At 39.7% G+C, this 24253-nt stretch overlaps 1 protein-coding gene across 8 annotated transcripts in view; it reads left to right on the forward strand.

Moving 5' to 3' along the window:
* LOC126469111 (putative tRNA (cytidine(32)/guanosine(34)-2'-O)-methyltransferase) overlaps window positions 1-24253 on the forward strand; it is a 69799-nt gene that overhangs the window by 41333 nt on the left and 4213 nt on the right. For all 8 annotated transcript variants that reach the window (XM_050096613.1, XM_050096610.1, XM_050096606.1 and 5 more), the window contains 2 exons: window positions 2663-2847; window positions 9998-10207. In XM_050096613.1, coding sequence (XP_049952570.1) covers window positions 2663-2847; window positions 9998-10207 — 395 coding nt within the window. The remainder of the gene's footprint in view (window positions 1-2662; window positions 2848-9997; window positions 10208-24253) is intronic.

Raw genomic sequence — 24253 nt, forward strand, 5'->3', positions numbered from 1 at the left:
GAATAATATGCATATATCTGGCAACAAATCACATCTTCTTGTGACTTTCTTCTCAAGGTGTCTCTTCTTTCCATGAGACACCAATTTAGATGACTCCCCTGATTCTTTGTGACTTTCTCCTTACAGAGTCTTATCACTGAGCATTCTTTGATTTGTAGACAGCTGCAGTTTGTTCCACCATTTGATCCTACGGAGCAGAAGACGCTCCTGTATCCCTACCACTCTCAAAATATTCCCTTGAGTAACACATGAATTCATGCAACTGACTGTGTATAATCATGACATGTCTGCTACTTTTTGAAAGTCTCTCAGTGGTGTGAAACTGTGGTATGCCTCTCTTGCCATTACTTACATTACACATCACAAGGCAAGAGTCACCTAAATCTCTCACTACGATGCCTCATTGAGGACTGGCTGGCACAATATGTGGGATAGAAAAACACAGCAGAAGTGGAAACACAATGGGAGCTGACAGTGCCACTGCAAGCACAGGTATCATTGGTGTATAGATGATGGAAGCTGTGCAGTCAAGTGACAACTAGTTTCAATCAGATTATAAACTGTTTGAGTTGCCTCAGTGGTTACGATAATGGCCTCATAGTAAAAGTCTAGAAATGGGTCAGTGTCAGCCACGGTGCTTTTCCTCTATGACACATGGGTTGCTAATGAATCAGTTTTGCACAGCCAGTGGGTGGATAGTTTTAAGTTACCAGTGAGAGGTGAGACAAGAGGCACCTTATTTCAAGTGCTAATATTGAACTATTCAGTTTTCTTCACAGATTATTTGTGGTTTCCTTAAAATATGGGCACAGTAGCCTTGACAGATTTTTAATATTTGTTTGAAATGTATGTTATGGCAACAAACTGTTTTGCAACGTAATCAGCACTCTAAGTTAGGTTTAAAAGATATCAGTTTGGTTGTGAACTGGTGAAACCAACAACTGTTCTGTGGATTTTATTTATTTATTTTACAGCAAGATATACTAGGTAGACAGATACTGTTGAATCACTCAGTTTTCAAACATAAAGTAGAGAAACATGGTAATTACTAAGGAAGTTGGATGGAAACAAAAATAAAGTAAACTACAACACCCATACATCAGCTAATAGATTTATGTCACATTTACTGTACACAGCAAGAACATCAAGGCTTAAAACTCATACAAAATACATCAGATTCAAACTTCCATTGCTCAAAATGAACAGCAATGAACAATCTGAGTTTTCAAGAAATTTCTCTATACCTGAAATCTCTGTTGTTCTTAAGGTACTGATAATGATGGAATCCACCCAGAATTTATTCTGCTCAATGGGAACTACACAAAAAGATGGCTGATGGATTTCTTCCCTGACATTATGATATCTGGTTCAATCCTACAAAAAATGAAGCAGTCAAAAATCATAGCAATACTAAGACCCTGCAAGGCATCAGACCAGCCTAAGAACTATCGCCCTGTTGCTTTATTGAGCGCTATATGTAAGTTCCTTGAAAGAATTCTGTACGAACAGATTAGTGCAGCGAGCTTGCAGAACCTACCTAAGAGCAAGCTGGATTCCAACCAGGAAGGAGCTGCGCTGACCAGGTCTTATCTTTAACGAGAGTTATTGAAGTAGCATACCAAACAAAGTAGAAAACATCAGTTCCTTTTGTTGATCTGAGTGCAGCATATGACACAGTCTGGAGACATGGACTGCTTTATAAATTATTATTACTTGAATTATGCAGACAGACAACAAAACTTAGCTGGAAGGACATTTACAGTAACTACAGGAAGAGACACTAGCTGTCAAAGAGCATTGAGTAATGTCTTACTATGGGAAACTGCCCTTTCTCCTCTTTTGTTTAATTTATGTGTATCGGATATTCCTCCAATCCCAACTCCTGATATCAAATGAAAGAGCATGGTACTGCTGATAACACTGACCTCCCAATGTTGAACGATGTAGATTAAGATTGAGGCATCCCACTCTAGGACTCTCACAGACACTGAATTCATTACCATTGATAAATGGAAATGTTGCTGGAAACAGAATTGCCCCACACAATGCCTGAAACTGTCTTGCATCCAAAATGAATTCTCTGGATTCAACAAGCCTCAGGCAATTTGGAGTACCCTGAACAGCATCTGAATGGGCCATGGAAGATGTGCAGACACTCACCTCAGTTGGGGCGAATCTTCATCACCATTGTGAGACTGTGGTGTAGAATGATAGACATTTCAGTCGCTTCAACACAACTTCTGACTGATAGAAGTTCCTTATTCCTCCTTCTGCACTCAAATTGTGAAGTGCTGGTGTTTCTATTTTCACAGCAGCAGATTGACGTGATCAGTGTCAACTTTGATATTGTGGTCACAGCAGCAGCATACTTAGTATGCGCGCTCTCTGTACAATATAGGCAACCTACACACATGTCATTGGCATAGAACAGATACTTTTATGTATTATCATTGTATTTTTGTTGGGGAACTATGCTGTGTTAACTGCCTTTTCTTGAGAGCTATTTATAATCTTTGTTTGGTGCACATATTGATTATGAGGTACATGAATTGCTACTAAATGAATTACACAGTGCACCTGAAACTGTAAGACCAATGAAGAACAATTTATTCTTATTTGAAAAATATAAGTTCTCATTATATATTATTAATTTTTTTTGAAGGTCCAAAAATGAGAGTGCAGACGATAATGTGAAGATAGTGGCAGTGGATTTGCAGTCAATGGCCCCAATTCCTGGTGTTATCTGCATACGGGGTGACATAACAGAAACCAATACAGCAGAAAGAATAATAAAAGAGTTTGATGGATGTCCAGCAGATCTCGTCATTTGTGATGGTGCACCAGATGGTATGTGTAGTGTTGCTACATGTTTATGTTTGAGTCTGAAATACATTTGTAATCTACTGGAATATCTTAATATTTTACTTTGAAGTTTATTTTAGATAGAAAGCTGCCCCTCACATTTTTAATTGCTTATGTTTATATCCAGTTACACAACTCTGGCTAGTTTGCTCTCAAGTGCCAGGACTAATATGTTTCACCGTGTTCAAAGTAGAGTTCTGTAGGTGTTGTAATTATCTCTCCATGCATTGTGTGCTCGCAATTTCTTCGATGGTCTGGTGTTTCCATCTCTGCTTCCACAAGACAACAGTTCTTGTTCTCTAGGGATGTTATTAATGAAAGAAGCTAATTTTTTAGAGGAAAAAATTACCTGATTAATTAATTATTAATTCTGTGAGATGACTGGACATCAGTTTCAGAAGGATTTTTTCTGGTTGACTCTCATCATTTTCAGGTGTGCAGCAAAAAGAGTAAAAACAATACCTATACCATTAATGGTTATAACCTACAAACAAATCTAAATTTAACCACCATGTTTGGTTTTTGTAAGAATATATGATAATTTTTGTGTTTGGAGCAAAATGTGTCATTACAAGTGAGGAGAAAAAACTTTCCAGAGTATGGAAAGCTCCATAAAACACTTTTTTTTTTGTGTCAACACATGGTAAAGGGTTTAATTATATAATCTTAAAGATAGGTAAATACTTTGTTGGAGTTAATTGTAGTTGATATGCTATACAATATTGTAAAAGCTGTTTCCAACAGTCAACATGCTTTAAACTGTTATTGAAAGCATGGCTGATTTCAGGATCTTATGACTTCATATGGGATAATAATAACAATAAGCTCCTCCTTCTGAATTAATGTTTTAGGCTTTTGTAACTTTCAGTCTACTTCTGTGTGACAATGGGAATAAAATGTCTCCAGACATATTTTTTTTTTTATGAGTGGTCAGAGTAGTTACCTCAGGTCCATGTCAGTAGTTCATTTCTACAACTCCTCAAGGTCTATCTAAGTTATAATCCTCTACATCGTTAATGGGAAAGAAATTAAACAATGGAAAATCCAGGGTAGAATAATGACAATATTATGAAAAAGATAGATTGATACTCAACATCTAGTAAAGATACTGAATCGCAGACAGGCACAACAAATAGACGGCTAAGCAAACACACACACACACACACACACACACACACACACACACACACACACACACACAAAAAAACCAATGTGTCTAGCCAGCTCATTTGTTTAGCAGTCTTTTTGTTGTACCTGTCTTTGACTCAGCATCTCCACCATATGATGAGTAACAATCTAGCCATCTCATAATGAAAAAGAAGTGACCTAAGAAATTATCTTTGGATAGTTGTGGTTTTTTCCTCACCTCCTTTTATATTGTGGTCTTACAGACTAAAAGAGAAACTTTTGTGTCCTTTTTTTGTGTTCGCTATAACTGTGAACTAAATTATTTTCCATTTGAGTATGACCTTTTTCCAAAAGATTCGATAATTTATGTTTTAATATAAAAATAAAAACAATCACATTTTGACAAAATAATTCTCCCCACGCCACCAAGAGTGTCTTTCCGCCGTCCACTTAACCTCCGTAACCTCTTGTTTCATCCCTATGAAATCCCCAAACCACCTTCCCTACCCTCTGGCTTCTACCCTTGTAACTGCCCCTGGTGTAAAACCTGTCCCGTGCACCCTCCCACCACCACCTACTCCAGTCCTGTAACCCGGAAGGTGTACACGATCAAAGGCAGAGCCACATGTGAAAGCACCCACGTAATTTACCAACTGACCTGCCTACACTGTGAAGCTTTGTATGTGGGAATGACCAGTAACAAACTGTCTATTCGCATGAACGGACACAGGCAGACAGTGTTTGTTGGTAATGAGGATCATCCCGTGGCTAAACATACCTTGGTGCACGGCCAGCACATCTTGGCACAGTGTTACACCGTCCGGGTTATCTTGATACTTCCCACTGACACCAACCTATCAGAATTCCGGAGATGGAAACTTGCCCTTCAATATATCCTCTCTTCCCGTTATCCACCAGGCCTCAACCTCCGCTAATTTCAAGTTGCCGCCGCTCATCCCTCACCTGTCATTCAACATCATCTTTGCCTCTGTACTTCCGCCTCGACTGACATCTCTGCCCAAAATCTTTGCCTTTACACATGTCTGCTTGTGTCTGTATATGTGCTGATAGATGTGTATGTGTGTGTGTGTGTGTGTGTGTGTGTGTGTGTGTGTGTGTGTGTGTGTGTGGGCGTGCGCGCGAGTGTATACCTGTCCCTTTTCCTCCCTTTTCCCCCTAAGGTAAGTCTTTCCACTCCCGGGCCTGGAATGACTCCTTACCCTCTCCCTTAAAACCCACATCCTCTCGTCTTTCCCTCTCCTTCCCTCTTTCCTGATGAAGCAACCGTGGGTGGCGAAAGCTTGAAATTTGTGTGTGTGTGTTTGTGTTTGTTATTGTCTCTATCAACATACCAACATTATCTGTATCACCAAGATTAATCAACACTTTGCCCTTACATCTTTTCTAATACTGATTTCTGTGCACATAGTTGAGTCCACTTTCATTTGCATATAACAATTCCATTGTTATTTACGAATTTGGTTACAATAGTTTATGGTTTACTACGCTGTAGGGCTTTCTCCCAATTGCCTTTCACTGATTTATTCGCAAAGTTGACAGCTATTTCTCCCCCACTCCTCCACTTGTTTATATGTAATTCTTTCACATGCGTTTACATCTCTTTAATTGCCAAGCTAAGTAGTTTACGTTTTCTTTTATGACTTTAGCTTCCTGTTTACCCAATTTTAGAAATTTCATCTGTTTTTTTCTTTTTTTCTTTTCCGGTTTTTTTTAGTATCATATAGATCATCCACTCATTACCTCTTATTAACCATTATCTGTTTTCACGATTTTCATATGAATTTTTCTGATTTTTTTCTAAATTTAGTCTTTGCTTTTCTCCCGTTTTTCTATATTTTATCCAACCATTTTTGCCACTCCTGCAATTTCTAACACTTCAAACTATCCTCTCTTGCACAGATGAATCCTATTTCATATTACGAGGTGCATTCAATTTCTAAGGCCTCCGATTTTTTTTCTCCGGACTGGAAAGAGATAGAAAAATGCGCATTGTTTTAAAATGAGGCCGCGTTCATTGTCAATACGTCCCAGAGATGGCAGCACCATACGGCAGATGGATTTTACCGCCAGCGGCGAGAATGAGAACTGTTTTAAATACTTAAAATGGCGACGTTTTCCTTACTTGAACAGCGTGCAATCATTAGTTTTCTGAATTTGCTTGGTGAGAAACCAATTGAAATTCATCGACAGTTGAAGGAGACATGTGGTGATGGAGTTATGGATGTGTCAAAAGCGCGTTCGTGGGTGCGACAGTTTAATTAAGGCAGAACGTCGTGCGACAACAAACCGAAACAACCTCGGGCTCGCACAAGCCGGTCTGGCGACATGATCGAGAAAGTGGAGAAAATTGTTTTTGGGGATCGCCGAATGACTGTTGAACAGATCGCCTCCAGAGTTGGCATTTCTGTGGGTTCTGTGCACACAATCCTGCATGACGACCTCAAAATGCGTAAAGTGTCATCCAGATGGGTGCCACGAATGCTGACAGACGACCACATGGCTGCCCGTGTGGCATGTTGCCAAGCAATGTTGACGGCATGTTGCCAAGCAATGTTGACGCGCAACGACAGCATGAATGGGACTTTCTTTTCGTCGGTTGTGACAATGGATGAGGTGTGGATGCCATTTTTCAATCCAGAAACAAAGCACCAGTCAGATTCACCGCCACCAAAAAAATTTCGGGTAACCGCCAGCGCTGAAAAAATGATGGTATCCAGGTTCTGAGACAGCGAGGGCGTAATCCTTACCCATTGCGTTCCAAAGGACACTATGGTAACAGGTGCATCCTACGAAAATGTTTTGAAGAACAAATTCCTTCCTGCACTGCAACAAAAACGTCCGGGAAGGGCTGCGCGTGTGCTGTTTCACCAAGACAATGCACCCGCACATCGAGCTAACGTTACGCAACAGTTTCTTCATGGTAACAACTTTGAAGTGATTCTTCATGCTGCCTACTCACCTGACCTGGCTCCTAGTGACTTTTGGCTTTTTCCAACAATGATAGACACTCTCCGTGGCCGCACATTCACCAGCCGTACTGCTATTGCCTCAGCGATTTTCCAGTGGTCAAAACAGACTCCTAAAGAAGCCTTCGCCGCTGCCATGGAATCATGGCGTCAGCGCTGTGAAAAATGTATACGTCTGCAGGGCGATTACGTCGAGAAGTGAGCCAGTTTCATCGATTTCGGGTGAGTAGTTAATTAGAAAAAAAATCGGAGGCCTTAGAACTTGAATGCACCTCATATGTCCGTTGTTTTCAAAAATTTTTTGCCACTCCAGAAGGAGCCACTGTCTCTGATAGCTTGCCTAATTATAATTAATGTTTTGTACCCATGCTAACTTTAAAAAAGTGTCTCCAGAAATCACGTTCCTCTTCTGGTATAGTCTTTCAGAATGTGTGATTTTGGCTGTAGTTTACAGTTTACAAGACAAAATGTAATGCATTAATTAAGAATGAACATTCTCTCTGTGGGAAGTGCATTATGTAATAAGATTTCAGATTAATGCTGTGTACTGGAATGCGAATAAAACATAAATCTGCACACAAATCCTTGTTGCAATGATGTGTCTGTAGAAGGGTGTTCAGAGTTCTCTGTGGGTCCATATACAACTACAACTGCTTATGGCAAATGGCAATGGCATGGATTGTTTACAAAAGAATGAGGAGGAGAGAATTTTTTTCTCAAATTGGTGATGTCCTCTGTGCATAGCAGATCTGGTTCATCTGTACTTGGAGAAGACAAGACAGGGTGTTGCAAACAAATGGGAAAATTTGAAGTTAATGTTGACATTCTTGCAGTAGTAGTACAGGTGCAGGAATGGCATCAGACACTATGTCACCATGACAGACATTTAGTGAACATGGAGCATTGTACTACATATGTTCACCATTTGTGGATTTTACTGAGATTGTGACAGTTATAATGTCTGATGCTGGCTAATGTATATACCTTAAACAAAAAATGGACCTTCCATTAATGTAAATAGTGTCATTGACACTTAAAACTGTATCGCGGCCCCCCCCCCCCTTCCCACCACACACACACACACACACACACACACACACACACACACACACACATACATGTGTGTAGTTATAAAGTTGAAATTCACTGTTGGTAATACAACAAAATCACCCATATAACTGGACATTTCAGAATGACATTTATTTTCTACAAGATTTCAAACCAGCCTTTTTTTGTTTGATTTTTCGTACTTTTTGTTTCTTTGCTTCTTTGAATGGAATATACAACAGAATAAGGGAGCTGGACGTACATACAAAGGGAATGGTGTGGTACAGGGAAGGGGGGGGGGGGGGGTCAAAGAAAACTATTTTTGTAATGTCTGACCCCATTGCACCTTTGGAAGCTTTGTTGTCATATGGGGTCCTTTTGTATAAGGCAAGTCCTTATCACTTAGTGCAAGAAATTGGTTAATTATTGCAACTCTTGATTGTATAAGCAGTCAGTAATTATCCTATCAGCTTAATTTGCTCCCTCAAAGTTCTTCAAATTGTGCTACAGTTGACTCGTAATTGTGCACTGTGTATGCACATTTTGAGCAACTCTAGGCTAAAATCAATGAGGATGTAAACATCCTTCAGAGTCTTTGAATGTCCAATTAATTTTATCATGACATTGTGGATAAGCAGTACTTCTGTGAGTGGGCTTAAGGAATCTGTGCTGTTACTTCAGCATCAATTACACTGCATCAGAGTTGCTGTCTAGTTGCAATGTTGCTTCATGGGCTGATAGGCCTTAATTTTTTTCTGAAGAATGAGATACTATCATCTCTTAAAAATTAAACATTTTCAGGTACCCATTAATGTTATCTTTCTACTTTTTATGAGGAGTCTGATCTTGAAATATTGCCCCCTGGGTTCAAAATATCCTCTTCTCCTTTTGTTAGTGCTACATTAATATTGCATTGGGTGTCCCCAACATCTCCCCCTCACTCCCACCTCATCTGCCCAATTCTCTAAACTCAACAAAAACATATTTCAGTGGATGCTTCATCCAGAGCTTGTTGTCTCACTCAGAGAGAAACCCTTTTTCACCCTAAAGTGGTGTGCATGTAGAAAGATGGGTGGTGGTGGTGGTGTTATGTACAGTGGCAAGGAGCAGTTACCATTTGACACACTAACCACTATTGTTATTCTGCTGCATTTGCCTTTATCGTGCACTTCAGGGTCCACATACAACATTTAGCAGTGATTTTCATGTGAAGGCACACGTAAGGGTTCATTGTGGATATTATAAAGGAAGTACAAAGAATATTACTTTAAGAAGTGATAGCAATAGTTTTCCAAGAAGAAAGTTTTATTAGGGAGACCCAGAAACAGACACAGTGACCCAGTCCAATACTCACTCCAGCATTGCCATTTACCAGGATAGGAAACAGCTGGAAAATGAAGCATGGAGCAGAGACAGGGATGATGATGCAACTTTTTCTCTGTCTCTCAGTGCAGAGAACACATCTCTTAGAGCTGCCTACTTCCATGCATACCTCTATAGGTGAACAATAAGCTTGACATCTTCAGTTGTTTACTTGAAGCTTACCCAAACTGTTACCTACACTCCAACAATCACAGTCGGATTTTGCCTTGACGTAGCTCCAACCAACATAAATAAGTGATGACATCCCTCAGGCTTGCGAATAGCCTGAAAATGTTTTGCCAATATTTGTGAGAAACATTGCTGGTAGTTCAAAATGCTAAATACATGTAATGGAAAATTAAATGCAGTCCCTGTAATGATTCTGACTTTATTGAAAATGTTGTATCAGTATAGCTCCTAGACAGCTGTCATTTGCTTTATACACACACTCTCCAAGAAATTCACAGTCATACAATGTTGTTATGTCTAGTCATTATGAATATATGTGGGTGCAGGTGTGTGTGTTTTACTAATGTGATTATTAATTGCTGGTGAGGAAATGAGACAACTAAATTTTGGTAGTGATTGATGATTGTGATTTTATGTTGCAGTTACTGGTCTACATGATCTTGATGAGTATGTTCAATCGCAGTTGTTGCTAGCTGCATTTAATATTACATCACATGTTTTGAAGCCAGGTGGAACATTTCTTGCAAAGGTGTTCCGTGGAAATGATATTGATTTGGTTTATTCACAGATGAAGATATTTTTTCCCAGTGTTGTTGTTGTCAAACCAAGCAGCTCACGAAATTCTAGTATTGGTAAGTGATAAAATGCAAAATCTTTCTGTCACATTATTTACGTTTATTTGTTAGTTTGTAGTTCTGCCAACTTATCTCTTCTGTTCTATCCAAGCTTCCATTTACTGGTAGTTACACTATCTTATCAGAAGTAACAATAAGGAAATTGTCAGATTTCTTCTGTGTTCTTCAACGACTTGGTATGGGACTTAACCAGGATCAAATCACTGACTGCATACGTAACAGGCCACACTAATTTATCCTGAACATGTCTGTTTTCAGCTGCTTTTTGTTTCATGGTGTAGAATGCTATTTTCAGAAGGTTTTCTGGCAGGAGTTCCTTTAGAGGCAGAAACCAAAGGCATTGTGCAAAAATACTGCTTGCTTTTATCCCAAGTAACACAGTGCGTGGTGGTAAACCATTACTAATATGGCACATGTTGTTAACTACACTTTCAAAATCAGGTAATTTTTTCATCCCAATTTTTATGAATATTTCCACAAGATGTTCTACAGAATCATACAAGTTTATGAATCGCACGCACAGTTGGATTGGATCCAGGATGATAAGCAGAGATGAGAATTTGTTTGAAATTATTTTCTTCTAAAAACATTTCCATTCACATGATCAGAACTGTTGATCTATCAAGATACTGTCTGGCTTATTTGTATGCACGAAATAATCCTATGTTGATTTCTTTATCATTATCCTACTGGTAGCTTTTTGCAACCGATAGAAATTGACATTTTTTGAGAAAACCTCTAAGACTGCATCGACAATGTCTAATATACAAATGTACTGCCCAAGCCACCATACGGTGTGTGGCACAGGGCACCTTGTACCGCTACTAGTTATTTCCTTTCAAGTTCCACTCACAAATAAAGCAAGGGGAAACTAACAATCTATATGCCACCATACAAAATATCTCATCTCATCTTTGTGGTCCTTAGGTGAAATGTACATTGACAGCAGCAGATTTGTTGTGCAGTTAGCTTCAAATACTGGTTCTCTAAAACAAATTTTCTCAATAATATTCCACGAGAAGAATGTCATCGTCCCTCCAGGGATTCCCATATGAGTTCACAAGGCATCTCTGTAATACTCATGTGTTGATAAAAACCTACCAGTAACAAATCTAGTAACCTGCTTTGGAATTACCTTGATGTCTTCCACAGGTGGGGATATCAAACGCTTGGGCTGTACTCAGGAGTGGATCGCACTAGTTTTCTGTATGTGGTCTTGCTCATGAATGAGCTGCACTTTCCTAAATTTCTCCCAGTAAATTGAAGTTGACCATTCACCTTCGCTATTACCATTCTATCAGTACTTACAAAAAGTGTTTTTTAGCTTTTGTTGGTGGATGAAAAAATCCAATGCTGTTAACTGTCTTGGTTTATCAGGTGTCACATGATACATGAATCCCTTGTGTTATTTAGTTGGCAAGTTTGTTTTGTGACAGAGAGTTCACATTCCAGCACTGCTTGTACCCTATGAGCTAAGTTTTTAAAAATCATGTGTTTACTGCAGTGCTAGGTGTCCACAATCTCCAGTGATTGGAATTCATATGTGTCGTCCAGTATGCTTACATTAATAGGTGTGGATCTTCACTTCTAAGGTATCTTTCATCATCTTCAAGATCTCGTCTGCATCTTGTTCAACATTAATGTGCCTCAGTAACTTCTTAATGTCTTTCACACTTGCTACACTTTTGATGTTGTTCATACAAATTTCTTTCACCATTGGTTGTCCTGTATTTACTTCTAGATTTTCACGTAATTGTAGTGGAAATCAGGAATAATATTCTCTTTCCTGGTAAATATTCAATTTCAAAGTCATACTGTTGAAGTGTGAGTCCCCATCTTGTCAGGCGCTTGTGTGTCAGTTTATATTTCATCAAAAATAATAATGTATTTGATCTGTGCACACAGTGACATGTCTTCCAAGCAGATAGTGTTGAAACTTATTAAAATGCCAGTGATGGACAACACTTTCTCTTAGTAATTGTGCTTTTCTGGTGATGGAATTTGTGCAGTGCTCACTTTTACCATCGTCCTGGTAGTTTGAAATAGATGGTAACTGATATTAAATTTCCTGCTGCCAGATCCCATGTAAAATTGTTGTGTCAAATCCAGATGTTTAGAATTGATGCTAATAACAGGTTTAAATAAATATCTTCAAAAATTTACTGTTGCTCCGCTCCCCAGGTTCTTATTATGTCTTCCATTAGTAATTTCAATAGGTAAGGTGACAAAATGCTGTATCTTGTGAAAAGCAATGGTAGAACACAGCAAATCCTATGGCAACTGTTTTGATATGTCGATACAGGGGAGTTCTCAGTTGTCTTCATCTTCTGTGGGTGAGGTTCAGTCCCTTTTTACATAATCACGCATCTGAGAAATTTTATTTACTTCTTTCCCGACTCTGGCTTCACCAAGTTTACAGTGACTCCAGCTCTGTTAAATGCACTTGGGACTTGATGGTGCATCTCAGTTTTTGCAAACTGTTCATGCATGCATATGTTGCCAAAGTTGTTTTAACTATGCTGCAGAAATTTTTCTGGGAAGCCCTTACACAGTCCTGATCTCTCGTCATGCAATTCCACATTTTTGGAGCCCTGAAAAGATATTCGTGGCCCCAGTTTGCTTCAGACAAAGATACCTGGATACAATTATGGTTCTGTCGGCAACTGCAAACATTTTCTCATGAAGGCATTGAATGTATTGTCTCACAGTTATGGCAATTACTTTTGAAATGGTGTACAATTTACTTACTTTTTACCCATCTGCCTTGTTTCTATTTGCCTTTCCCTAGTAGAATGTGAAACATTGCATTCTGTAAACAAAAGTAGAAAGATGATCTTGCTGGAAATACTGGAAATCAACAAACAGAAATCACAGAATGCCAGCTTAGTGTTAAATAATCAAACTCAGTTTTCTTGTAAATTAAGTTTTGGTTACTAATAATAGATTGAAACTATAAATTCTTAATTGAGTTGCAGGTGGGCACAACGAAAAGACTGTTATACGTTTAGCTTCATACACACACACACATTTTCACACAAGCAAGCACACCTCATGCACACGTGGCCACCATCTCTGGCTGCTTGGACCGGAGCTTGGTCTGAGCTGCTGAATATAGTAGTCATGTGTGCATGAGGTATGCTTGTTTGTATGAATGTGTGTCATGTTTTTTTCTTTCTTTCCCCCTCTCTGGAGAATGCTTTACCTGAAAGTTAAATGTGTAACAGTCTTTTTGTTGTGCCTATCTGCAACTCTACATGTCATCCTTAAGGTCAGTAGCAGTCTACTCTTTTTCTAACATATTTGGTATTCCAACCTGATGTTCCTATTGTTTAAATTCTAAATTATTTTTCATCACTTGTTAAATGTATCTCCACAAGAAGTACCACTGTTTCTTTTTATTTTTTTTAATTAATGTACATATTTTTGCGTGTGACACGAAATTTGATACTTTCCTGTGTAAACACTACACGTTAACATTTTTGTGTCATGTGTGTAAATAATATCTGTGTAAGATGCATGCCATGTTGTCTGCGTTTGTAACATCCAGTTGTCACCTGAAGATGGCCTGAGAAGTCAAAAGCCAGTTCTTGATCAAATAAATATAATTTTGCAGAATATTGGCAAGCATTTTCTTTTTAACTTTATTTGTCTTTATTGCTCACTTCACTGATGATTACTCCTTCCCCGTGATGATGATGGATTGTCCCATTATTAGTACTGCCTCATGACAGAGTGGGTGAAGTTCATTACGCACAATGGATTAAAATGTCACTATTAGTGTTTTATATCCCTTGTCGAAGGATATTATTGAATCACAGTAACTAACTCATGCAATGAGATTTGAAAAGAACTTTAACTTTCTTAAATGTTTCAATCATGGAAGGCATTCCTTATTTGTGAATTGCTGTTACAGTGCTGTAACAAATGTATTGGAGCATTCTCCTGTGGATAACAGGTACCTTTCCCACAACGCCTGTCGGTGGTCTGCTAATGATTCTTGGGATATGCCCGAAGGGTATCATGATATGCTACAGGACAGCATTGCATTGGTTGGTGTACTAACAGTGTGATTGAGTGTATGAGATCACAGAGCTCATATTTCTAATAAAAGACACTTACAAGTGTGGAGGTTAGATGAATGGCAGCCTCAGTGGAACAATAAAAGTACCATAAAACACCAAAGGCAGGTCTGTAGCATATTCCCAAGCATTAAGAACAGGCTGTGTGTGTGTGTGTGTGTGTGTGTGTGTGTGTGTGTGTGTGTGGGACATTAACACTATTGGAGGTATGCTGCACTCTATTTGAGGTATGCTGCATATTTTAACAGGCTGTGATCTATATTTGGAGTCTGCCTCCATAGCGCAGCGGTAGCATTACCGCCTACCATGCAAGGGGGCCCGGGTTCGATTCCCAGCAGGGGACTGGGTGTTGTGTGTCCTTCATTATCATTTTCATCATCATTGACATGCAAGTCGCCAAAGTGGCGTCAACTAAAAAGACTTGAGATACGGCGGCCGAATCCCTAAGAGGATATCCCGGCCAATAAATGCCATACGATCTTTTCATTATTTCACCTATATTTGGAAATATTTCACTTTAATACCGTTTGTTTTATGTCTTATAAAAAATGAAACAGTCGCCACACAGCTACTGTTAACCATGTCCTATATCTTTGTACATTGTACACCACAAGGTGCCAGGGACTGTAAATAAATAAAGATTTCTGATAAGTATGTCATGCACACAGTTATCTGTGAATGTGAAGAGGAAGTTTCCACTGATCATATTGTTTTCAGTTGCCCCCATTTCCAGTTGCTCCAGTTACTTAGACTGTGATTTGCAGACAGTTGTAAATCATCAGAGGTTATGGACTACAGTTACTTTTATTGCACATAGAATCTCTAAAAAACAACTCACCTTTCTGCCTTTAAGATCAGGTGGATGCTCTGAATGTCAAAATAATACCAATAGTTCCAAAAAGGAAAGTGTAAGACTAACGAGAAGTGTCAACCTACATAATAGAGGATGATAGGTATGAAAAAAAATTAACTAAGAGGAACTATAAAATAAGAAATAAATAAATAGCGGGAGACCAAGAGATGAATACACTAAGCAGATTCAGAAGGATGTAGGTTGCAGTAAGTACTGGGAGAGGAAGAAGCTTGCACAGGATAGGGTAGAATGAAGAGCTGCATCAAACCAGTCTCAGGACTGAAGACCACAACAACAAACAACAAATAAATAAATAATGCACACCACATGGATATATGCAGACATGATGATTACTAAGACACGCACATGTCGGTAGGAGCACTGTGGAATTGTGGAGCAGCAATAGCTGTAGCTGTAGGTATATTTGTGATGGCAGATCTCAAGCTCTTCCAAGGCAACAAGTAACAGGTGTAGTAGTAAAGTTTTCTCTTAGAACCTTAATTCAACCCTTTTCATTTGCCCCCAGGGGCTCGGCATTCATTTGCTGGGTACGGGCTTGGTCACCCCGGGGTTCCTGAGCTGCAGACTGGTAAGCGCTGCCAGTCCCCTGACACTGTGAGGTCTGGGCATGCTTCGGCAACCACAATGCGGCGCGGCAGTGGAATGTTGTATATCACAGGGAATGGGGATCTTGGAATGGGGATCTTGGCTTGACTGCCCCGATTACAAGGATGGAATAAACCTCTATAAAAAAAACCTCAGTCTGAAGGTGTGCTGCGTGCTGATGAGATGCATGGCCGTTGAGGTGGAACAGTCATTAGCAGGCAATCTCTGGGGAACCTGCCGCACCTCAGTTGTATAAGGCTTACTTAGGCATGCGGGGCTCTGTGTGAGTGGAACCTTACTTTCCTAGCTGCTCATGGGACCGAGATGAAACCCTAGAAATCTTGTTCTTCTCCTCCCAGCAGAAAGGGTGTACTGCCTGGGAGGTTTCACACCCATTCATCAAAAAGAATGAGGGAGGCTAGTCATCATGATAATCAATTTGTTGTCAGTAATGTAGCTCCAGGAGTCATGAATCACAGTGTCTTTGTAGTAATCAAGAGGAAGGAGGGGGCATTTGATAAAGTGTCCCCCTCCTATATCCATGAAGGCTTAGAAGGGCTGGCTGATACCCTAAAGTCTATTAAGCGGTTGCGCAATGGTTCCTTGCTTGTTGAGACTAACCGGGCAAAGCAGGTGGAACTCCTTAAGAAGTCACAGAAATTGGGTGAGTACGACATCATTGTTGAGTTGCGTAACTCCCTTAACTCCAGTAAATGTGTGATGACCTGCCGTGATATTAGGGATGTAGACGTTGCTGAACTCAAACAAGAATGGGCACCACAGGGAATCACAGATGTCGAACAAAGAACATGCAAGAACAATGGAGAGACTGAGAAGGCCGCCACTTTTATTGTGGCTTTCAATTCTCCAATGTTACCTGGACACATCATGGCAGGTTTCCTCCGACTTAGGGTTTGGCCCTATGTACCTAACCCTATGCGATGCTTCAATTGCCAGCGTTTTGGCCATAGAATGCTGAGTTGCAGAGGTGAAGCGACTTGAGGGAAGTGTGAAAAGGCAGCCCATGAAGCTGGGATGGACTGTCCATCTCCAGCAGTCTTTATTAACAGCTCTGGAAGCCATCCAGTCGGGAGCCGAGCCTGCCCTGTCTTTGCAGAGGAACGCAAAATTCAGGAAATCAAAGTGACCAAGCGGATCCCTGACGCAGAAACCAAAATGGACTATCAGGCAATGAAACCCCCTGTCTTTGCCACTTCTTTTGCTTTGTCAGTGCAGAAACCTGTTACTAAGGTTGACGCTTTGACTCAGATGACGTCCAGTGTTCCCTTATCCATCTCTAGCACCTGTACTTGCACCTGTATGTGCCAAAGTAAAGTGAAAGACATAGCGATTCAAACAGCTACAATGGAAGAGACCAATAATGCTTCCACAGTGCACAGCCCAAAGGCGCCCCAAAAGCAGAGTGTCCCTCAACGCCAAGTTTCTTCGAAGAAAAGTGGCTCTCACAGCCCCCTTTACTCCTCATCCTTGATGGGAAAGGGAGCAGGGAGAGGATCCCAACATTCGGGTTGAAAGCTGACCCGGGCGCCATCAGACATCATTCTGGCATGTCTGACTGATGTTGAGGACATCATGGATTTCGATGCCTCATCACCAGACCCAGTCAGCCCCAAAACCCCGCCTCACTCTACAAGCACCTCACCACCTTCGCACAAAGACAGGGGTAAATCAAGTCCACATTGGTGAAATGGCTCCCATACTTCAGTGGAATATACAGGGTGGCGCACGAAATGTGTTACCAATTGTTTCTTTCACAATTTACGATGCACATTAGATATCCCGCTGGGATCTCTACAGCAGTAACAGCAGAGCGTGGAAAAACAAATGAGTTACGAAATGACGTGTAATTCACGATACTGCCGCTAGGAGACTAGTAAGCAGCAATGGTTGATAGTGGAAGACTGACGACACAGCAACGATCGGCAATTGTGTTACTTTTTCATGAAACGAAAAGCCTTATTGTGACTCAGAGGCGTTTTCGACAACAGTTTAACACACAATGGGTCCCTTGCAAGAAGACCATCCACAGGTTATACGATAAATTTGTACAGGAAGGAACAGTATTGGAAGCAAAGCGACTTCGTTCGCCAGAGAATATTGAAGCGGTACTAGTTGCTGTACAGAGAAGTCCCAGGAAATCGTGTAGAAAGGCAGCAGTCCAACTTGGAATATCCAGATGCTCCGTTCAATGTATTCTTAAAAGTGACCTCCATATGTACCCATACAAGATGACCTGTGCACAGAAGCTCACTGAAGAACACAAGCAACAGAGCCTACTGTTTGCTCAGTCGGCAGAGGATAGGGAAGAAAACCTCAGCAACGTTTGGTTTTCAGACGAGGTGCATTTTCATTTAGACGGTGTGGTTAACAAACAAACTGTACACTTTTGGGCCATTGAAAACCCACAAGTGCTTCATGAACGACAACATTATGCTCCGAGGATTACAGTGTGGGCAGAAATTTTCGGTCACGGACTTATTGGACCCTTTTTCTTTGAAGAAACTGTGAACAACGAGTGTTATTTGAGCATGCTTCCCAATAGCTTCATTCCACAGCTTCTTGCTACTGCCTTGCCCTTCAACACGCAATAGTTCATACAAGATGGAGCAAGGCCACATACTGCAAACATTGTGTTGGAGTTTTTACATGAGCATTTCGACATGCGGATCATTTCACTCAGGTTTCCAGGTCGCTTCAATGACGGACAAAACTGGCCCCCCCCCCCCCCCCCCCCCCCAATAGTCCAGACCTCAATCCATGTGACTTTTTTCTTTGGGAGTACCTAAAGGAAAAAATTTTCCCGAAACGTCCATGTGATTTAATGGAGCTCAGAAGACTAATTCTTCAAGCTTGCAGTGAAATTATGGAAGACATGTGTCGTAGGGTAATCACTAACTTCAGTGTTCGTTTGAAGGAAGTGAGGAAACGAAATGGTGGACATATTGAGCATGTGCTGAGTTAGAACAAATCTCCATGGATGGCTCTTCATTGTAGTATACGTTCCTTTCAGATTGTATTGACAATAAAGTTTATATTCAAAAACAAAATGGTAACACATTTCGTGCGCCACCCTGTAAATGGATACAGGACTCATCTGGTGGAACTGAGACTTCTTGTACAGGTCAGACCCTTTTGCCTCTGCCTTCAAGAGACTCATTTTAAAGAGACTGACACACCTGTACTTGGAGGTCATCACCTTTATAGAAATGACGACCTTACTGGTGACAGGGCAAAAGGTGGGGTTGCAATGTTCGTAAGGGACACTTTTCACTCCTCACCTATTCCCTTGACAACACTACAAGCAGTTGCTGTTCAGATAGTGGCCCATGTTGACATCACAGTGTGCTCTGTGTACTTAACACACCATGAGCCTCTTGGTAGTGGGGTCCTCACTCATTTTGATGAACTACCCCGAACCTTTCTCCTTTTGGGGGACTTCAATGCACTGTGGGGTTCTAACACCACATGCTGCAAGGGTCGGGTACTTGAGGATATGTGAGTCTGTGACACAGTGTTGTCCTGAACTGGAAACTGGAGCTAACTTTGTAACAGTGCACATGAGAACTTTATATCTACAAAATTGTAAGATAAATGTTATAAAATTCCATGTATGTGCAAATTAAATATTGCAATAAACATTTGAATGTTATGTCACAAAATGTGCTAAAATGTCACAAAGTTTCCCACTTTTACAGTGTATAATATAAAGGATTGTATGTTATTGTGGTTCTTTGGTATATCCAACTTGTTTAGAGTTCCCACATAACATGTAGAACATTTATGGCAATTAAATTGAACAGAAAAGAAACTGGAGATACCAATTAGAAAAGTAAGAGTTGTATGCTGTGTCACACTTGTTTAAGAAACTCCGCACCAGGACTTTAGCTCATGTATGTATGTATGTTGATGGTTTATATTAAACAACCACTTGAAAACTGATACACAGCTGAAACTGTGCAGCAATGGTGACTGTGGAATAAAAGGATATTGTAATCCAAGCAATAACAGCCAGGAGAAAATTTCATGGATATGTACACACAAGGAAATGTGTTTCAGGACTAGCATTAGTTCCTTAACAATATTGTGCAAAGGTCTAGAGATGACTGAGTAGCGCGTACGCAGTAGTGTGTACAACTGGCATTGTCCACTATAGAAGAACAACAAGGTGTTATTTATTTCCTTGTGCTCAAAGGAGTTGAACAATTTGAAATCTACAGCAGATTAAATATTTCAGTATGGAGACAATTGTTTAAGTAAAGGGAGCATGTATCAATGGGTAGAAAGCTTACACAAATGGAAGATATGTTATCTGTATAAACAGTAGAATAGAAAACCAGTGTGTTTGCATGGACTAAGACAGCAAATTTATCAGTGACTTCATGCCAACAAGTGCATCATTGTTTATTAAATTGCTGCAGAATTCATTTTGTATACAATGTCATCCTCAAGGACCTTGACTGTAGGAACGTGTGCAACCAATGGATTCTGAGGAGTTTGTATTGTGTTTAGAAGCTTAGCAGTAAACAGTATCTCGGAACACAGACCATTAAGCTGTATGAAAAAGAGTCTTTTGTGATCTTTGATACGAGATGAGTCCTGGATGCACTAATATGAACCAAGTAATAAGTGAGTGAGTGGAAGCACCCATTGTATCCACTCAAGCAAATTCAAGAAGCAGGTAGTCATGCTACAATATGTTGGGATATCAAGGGCATTATGATGTACGTGAAAGTGGTGAGAGAGACTGGAACTAGAGCTTGCTGCTGGGACACCTTGTCAAAGCAGTTGAAGGCTGCCATCCTATCAGGACATTCAGGGCTCTTTATCACAATTACTACTTTTGCTCCATGACAGCCCAAGTGCACGTACAACTGGTTTTTATTTTTTTTATTTTTTTTTATTTATTTATTTTTTTTTTTTTGTTTTAAGGTGTGCTCTCATAATCTATTTAGTAAATCAACATTTGAATTTTTGCAGTACTGCTAGGTTGACAAGCCACCACATACACATTCATGCACCAAATTTTACAAACATTAAATAATAATTAGCGAGGCATGAGTGTGCCTTGTCACTAATTCCTCTCTGTACATTTCCATTGATGCTGCAGACTTAACACCTTTCACACAAATGTTAGCCGTGCAGCATTATATGAGAGCCTCTGCAGAGTTTGGAAGGTATGGAGAGGAACAAGTGACAAAATGGAGCACTGAGTCAGTCTACGAGGAATGCTCCAATAGTGGAATTGGTAGCTCATTGTCTGAAAAAGGCAGAGGTCAGATTTCAACAGTTTTAGCTTTCCCAAGTGTTCATCTCTGCATATAGTCCACTAAAGAGTTAAACAGTAACAATTTTTTTTAGTCACTTGTCCGAACTATTTAACTTTGTGAATCAAAGCTTTTTTTTTTCAGAAAAAAATGTGTTACTTATGAGATGGTTGGTATACCTGACATATGGTTCATGTCGTACTAAATTAAAAAAAAATTCCTAATAATTGTGCCACATGACTAAACAAATATAGACTCAGGAAATTCTCGTGAATAGGCAGTAATCATTAACAAAATTTTACAAGGCTCTGTTATAAGTCCATTACTGTTTCATGTGTGTGTAAGTGGCGTCCTGCAATGGCTGCTTCTGCTTATTAATGTATAAATTAACACGTTCCACATCACTGATGGTGCTCTGTAAGGATGGTATATACAGAACACAGTGTATAAATAAGTGAGTGGAATTGTATTATTTGGAAACTTATAATTAACCCTTCTACTGCAGTGGATTGATAATTAACCCTTCTACTGCAGTGGATTGCTACAGGGGTTGTAGTGCATTATGCTCTCGGTGCAGTTCACTGCAGCAGCAGTTCAGCACTGATATGCCCTTGGTGCAGTTGATTGCTTTAACAGTTTTGAGATGCAAGTTTTTTATTGTTTACCTATGGTGAAATACATGGTTCATTTGATTGCAACACACTACAACTAAACTCGTTGATTGGCGACTCCGTGGAGTGCTGTGTGCACATCGACCATATATGTTAAATTAAAAGGAAGGTCAGCATTGGCCGTAATATTGATGTTTTATTGATAGCAGAATCGATTTTCGATCACATTGTGATCATCTTCAGTGCTGTACAAATTAAACTCAGACACTGGTATCAAGTTATCAATAACCAAAACTGAGAAGCAATCACAATAACTTCTGCTATCAATAAAACATCAATATTACGGCCAATGCTGACCTTCCTTTTAATTTAACAACTAAACTCCTTATCATCTGCTGTAAACCCAACAAATGGCATTTCAGTCTATAGCAAACAACTTTTCTGTCAGTTTGAAGTCAGCACTTTTAGTAGGTCTGTACCAGACTGTGTAATTTGCAGTGATTTTGCTCTCAGCTTGATGTTGGTCCATTTAGTGGAACTTCACCATACTTTGTAACTGCTGCAGTTATGACAGTTGACATTTCAATGTTCATTTTGCAATTTCTGCTGATTCTGTATCTTTGTACTGTACTGTGAGACTGTTGTGTTGTTATAGACAGCAGAAAATAGTGTAAATACTCTTAATTCACCTGGTGCCATTCTTAAGCCCATAACAAAAACAAAGCTGTGAAATGGTGAGAGTATTGGAAGTATCCAGCACCTGGAATGTAGTGTGAGTGGGGTGATGACGCAACACCCAAGGCATGACAGCCAAGTCTCACAAGTAGCAGTAAGGGGTTAATAAAGAGTATTTGTGGCACAAAATGTCCAGTAAGTCTATAAGACAGTCCCATGCACAATCATTTTGTAGAAAATTGTTTAAGCTGTGGGTATGTTAATTACACCACCACAGTACATACATTCTCTCTTGTGTTTTGTTGTAAATTATCCATTGCATGCAGAACGAATAAAGACATTTATAATTTCCCGTACTAGATGTTATCTTCAATTCTCTTAACCAAATTGTCTTTAGCTCAGACAGGAGTAACTAATGATGCTAACAAAATTTCTGGTTGGTTACTTAATGACATGAAGTACATGACAAACAGGAAAGTAAAATCTGAAAGTTAACTAAAAATGTTTCTTTGAGGCAACTCCTATTCTACAAAGGAATTTTTATCTAAAAACTTATGTTGATACCTGTTGACTTCTTCTGACCTTGGATGCCCTCTTTACCTGTGCTAGTCTGCTTTTTATGTTCCCCTTTCTTCATCCAACATGATTTATTTTGCCCCAAGGTAGCAGAATTCCTTAACTTTGTCTACTTTGTGATCACCAATTTTGATGTTAAGTTTCTCATTATTCTCATTTCTATTACTTCTCATTACTTTTGTGTTTCTGGTTTACTCTGAATCCACATTATGTACTTATTAAACTGTTCATTCCATACAACAGATCCTGTAATTCTTCTTCACTTCTACCTAGTATAACAATGTCATCAGTGAATCTTACCAGTAATACTGATTCACCCTGAATTTGAATCCCACTCCTGAACCCTTCTTTTCTTTCTGTCATTGCTTTCTTGATGTGTAGATTGCATGGTAGGGCAAGAAATTGATCCCTGTCCCACATCCTACCCTTCTTAATCTGAGCACTTTATTTTTGGTCTTCCAGTCTTACTGTTTCCTCTTGTTTCTTATATGTATTGTGGTGTTGTTATAAAATGCCAAATTATATACTAAGTATGTAAGATGTGTACACTTAATTGAGAGCAGTGAATACTTAAGGAAGCTGTCATTAGCACATGTCTTTTACGTACTTAGTTCTACAGTATCAGAAGTAGGAGTACTTCTGAGAAACAGTATGCCAGCCTTTTTGCTCTATTACTATTGTAGAACAGCAGCTACCAAAGTATGATATGCTGTGGGCATTCCTTAAAGTGTTTTATTGAAAATAGTTGATGTAATAATTCCTGCTCCATGTAGGCATTACCAAATCTGCTCTTGGCCAAACTGTTTCAGCTGCAGTGACACCAAGTATTTAAGACTGTTAGCTTCACATATCATTTTCAACCTTGGTATCCATCTGCTTTGCCAGTGGAAATTAATGAGCAATGTGTAGTGCACCCTTTTGATTCCTTTTTCTTGTATGTTTCTGCTATCCATTATATGCTTCTGAAAATAGAAAAAGGAAACTGCTATATCTGTAAGTTGCTGGATACCGGGACACATGTCAGAAGATTGGAGAGAAACAGTGACAACGAAAGGTGGGAAGACCGCCTGTGGATGGAACTCAAACCCATGCCGGGGTCGAGCAACCGGACTGATCAAACACTGGACCTGACACAACAAGAGCAAGTCAGCAGCAACCTATTAAACAATGAAATGCAACGAACCTTCAACACAATGCTGCCAACAGGTCAAGTAAGAGCCACAATCCGAATAAAGACTAGAGAGGAAATCCAATATCTAAGCAAAGTCGTCAATGAGTAGTCAGTAGTATGGAGGAGATAGTAATGAATACTATCAGCAGTCAAGGTGTAGCAGTATTAATGCTGACCCTGAGGGACA

The sequence above is a fragment of the Schistocerca serialis genome, chromosome 1, assembly GCF_023864345.2.
Source record: "Schistocerca serialis cubense isolate TAMUIC-IGC-003099 chromosome 1, iqSchSeri2.2, whole genome shotgun sequence".
NCBI classification, from domain to species: Eukaryota; Metazoa; Arthropoda; class Insecta; order Orthoptera; family Acrididae; genus Schistocerca; species Schistocerca serialis.